At 51.3% G+C, this 3216-nt stretch overlaps 1 protein-coding gene across 1 annotated transcript in view; it reads right to left on the minus strand.

The window, feature by feature from the left end:
- The window catches only part of SCUBE2 (signal peptide, CUB domain and EGF like domain containing 2), a 41246-nt gene extending 40462 nt beyond the window's left edge, over positions 1 to 784 (minus strand). The window contains exon 1 of the mRNA XM_042881841.1: positions 706 to 784. Coding sequence (XP_042737775.1) covers positions 706 to 784 — 79 coding nt within the window. The remainder of the gene's footprint in view (positions 1 to 705) is intronic.
- Positions 785 to 3216: the final 2432 nt, after the last annotated feature.

A 3216-nucleotide genomic window follows, 5' to 3' on the forward strand; every position in this document is an offset into this window, starting at 1 on the left:
CGCTCGGGCGGCCGCCGGACCCCATCGGTGGCGCTGCGGCGGCGGAGGCTGCGGCGCTGCGGCTGCCGCTGCCGGGCGGGAGGAGGCGGCGGAGGGAGGTGCCGCGGGACCGCCTCGCGCCGACAGCGGGCGCGGGGCTGGGCGGGCCTCGTGCGGGGGCCGGGCCGCCCTTCCCGCCCCGGCGGCTCCGAGGCTCCCGCCCCCGTGAAGCCCTCCCAGCACCTGCGGCCGCCCCGCGCGCAGGTGTCCCGGCGGCCGCTCTCGGAACCGTCGCGTCTCGGCCGGGCCGCCCCCAGCCCGTTCCGCCGGGCCGGGCGCCGAGCGCTGACATTATAACTGCATGAGCAGGGCTCCGACCTTTGAGGCGCTCTGGAAGGCGGGCGGTGCTCCTTTGCAGCCCTCCGTTGTTTTGTTCTGTGGGAAATGCCCGGCTCTGTCTCGCTGTAAGGGCGGTGGATACACGTTAGTAAATCTTCCGAGTGGAACTTTCCCTCAGCCTTTGTCCCCGGTTCCTTAATGGGAGCTGTAAATTACCGCTTTCTCACTGGAGCATCAGGCTTCAGTGCGTCTGAAACGATCAAAGTCACTCTCTTGAAACCCATTGTACAGCGGGACGGTGTCAGCCCCCGCCAGACCCATCTGTACGTGCACAGAGCTCCACGCCGTGCCCCCAGCAAGCAAGAAAGGAACGAAGCCTTTCCCCACCGTCTCCACACTCTCGTGAGCGAGCAGTCACATTTGCGGTAGGAACACACGTACAAATCTCATAGGAAGTAAGACCCATCGAGTGCAGCCTCTGGCTCCATGCAGGACCACCTCGCCACAGGGACACTGGTTACGGTGTCCCTGTGAGCGATTCCCAACGTGCAGAGCCCATTTCCCATTGAAGGATGAGCCCGCACGCTGCTGCCTTACAGAAAAGCTGTTACAAATCTCTAACAGTTCCCCTCCGGCTTCCTCCAGGAACTTGACCAATGCTCACTCAGATAAAACTCATCACAAGAAACAATGGCAGACACAACAACCACACAGATAACCAGTAATAGAAGGCACACAGAGCCAAAACCCCACACGACCAATGCTTTCAGAGGCACAATAAAAGCTAAGCTGCTTATTTGCTTTTGTAAACTGAAATAAAAAGTGACAGAAATGTTTAGGAATGCCCAAATTAGATCAAAAGACCTCAACACACAGCCTGGAAAACAAACAGGAACTGTTTTAGATTTATCTTAGTTAATCAAACCATTTTTCAATACGTAAATCTCAAAGTGCTTTGTGAAGGATCTCAGCTATAATTAACGTGTAATGCTCATTTGTTTACGAGGAAGGATTGCCATTAAAGTCTCTCTTTGAAGACACAAAGACACAAACCAAACTGAAGCTCAGACCCAACTCAGATATCTCCCTGCAGCCCTCTTTAACTATTTCTGCTCAGCCACAGTCACAGGGGCAGCACGCTGACTACAAATATCTGTAAGGGAAGAGCACGTAACTCACCAGTAACTCTTCCCAAGCAGCACAGATAAGCAGGGTACCTTTGTACATTACACACAGTGATCCTGCAATGAGCAGCAGTCTCCTCGAGGCACCTCACAGCCCTTCAGTCTAAGCTGCCTCAGCTTCCTGCAGACAGCAGTTCCATCCAGATGCTTAAGGGAGAGAGACTTTTACTTACTTACTTTTGGAAAAGACTCGTACATTTGAAAACGTGCCCGCTTCTTCCAATGGCACCCATGCACATGCTATGATCTTGCCAGCACTGCTCACTGCAAGCGTCCTCTGACTACCAGGACTGTCACAAACACTGTATGCTGTTCCAAGGAAGCTCTTCCATACACACATACCCAACTGCCCAGAGAGAGTTGGATGCATTTCTCTGAGAAATGGAGATAAAATTACTAATCCACAGGTTTTCACATATATAACATCTCACAGCTTTCATTTCAAGAGCTCCTCGCCTCCACGCGCACACCAAGCTTTGACCAGTTGCTGTCCTTTCAGATGAATCACTCAGATTTTTGCACTTTTCACGCACCCAGGGGTCTTTACAAGCTCCTGATCGTGTTGTGGAGATCTACAGCAATAACACAGCTCCAGCAATCAGCATTGGGCTGTGCAGGTTACCAGTGAGAGGGGCCCACACACAGCCTAGCTCAGAGACAGGCTCTGGGGAGGAACTGGCAGGCTGATGGCCGTGGGTGCCATCTTGTCCAGCCCCTGCAGAAGCAGGATGTCCTGGAGAGCACATTTTGGGTGAAGCAGGAGATGAAGGTGGGTAAAGCTGACTTTGCTCTCTGTGCTTCTCATGTAACTGGCACATAAAGCTTCCAGTCCACAGGCAACAGAAGCAGAACAACAAATGAGTTCCTCTCCTACTTGTTTACCGGTCCACTCAAAACCTAGAAACTAGATCTAATATACAGTAAGACACGCAGAACCGGTTTTCAGGCGAGATAAGCTGAGCACTATCTAATGAACACAGATTACAGAGGACTCCACTCGTATGTGCTTCAAATCATGCTAAGAAGCAAATGAAAGAGAAGGAGCGTGCTTTTGCCTCTGCCTCAGCACACCTCCTTTACCCAGGAATTCCAGCCCTGGGACTGCCGCATTAGATCTTATCCTAGGAAGAAATGCAGTGAAAAAGACAGGAAACAGGCAGCAAGGGCAATTACGGTTGGGCACACTTCTGCAACAGATGCAGGAGTGATCAGTCTCAGAGACTGAGGACAGTGCTATTTCCCTCATTAAACCCTGCAGTTGAAGCATCAGATAGTACCATCTCCAACAATTTCTGCTTTTCTTTATGTATCCTCACATAGAAAGATTGAGCACATGGCACACACACGAGAACGACTTTTTGTCAGAACTTAAAATTCTGAGACCTCCACCAAGCTTGGTCGAGTATCAGGATCAGAACTTATCCTAAGGTAGGAGAAAAGCCTATACAGCAGTGCCTGTATGTGTATGTATTCACACACACTCTCCCAGAGATCTACATTAGTCCCTCATCTACATTAGTCCCTCTGTCCCTGTCTTCCCTGTTCCCCAATTACTTAGTAGGCATCTCTTCCCAATGGATGTGTCTGAGTGACAGCTGCTTGCAAGAATGCTACACCGTTGCAGGGAGGAGGCAGGCTCCATTTGGCTGAACAGATCAAATACAAAACAGTACAAAACAGAAGAAGAACAAGAAGAGTATGCTATCATGTACTT

Source organism: Lagopus leucura, unplaced genomic scaffold (assembly GCF_019238085.1).
Source record: "Lagopus leucura isolate 7727_CA_CO unplaced genomic scaffold, USGS_WTPT01 Super-Scaffold_100033, whole genome shotgun sequence".
NCBI classification, from domain to species: Eukaryota; Metazoa; Chordata; class Aves; order Galliformes; family Phasianidae; genus Lagopus; species Lagopus leucura.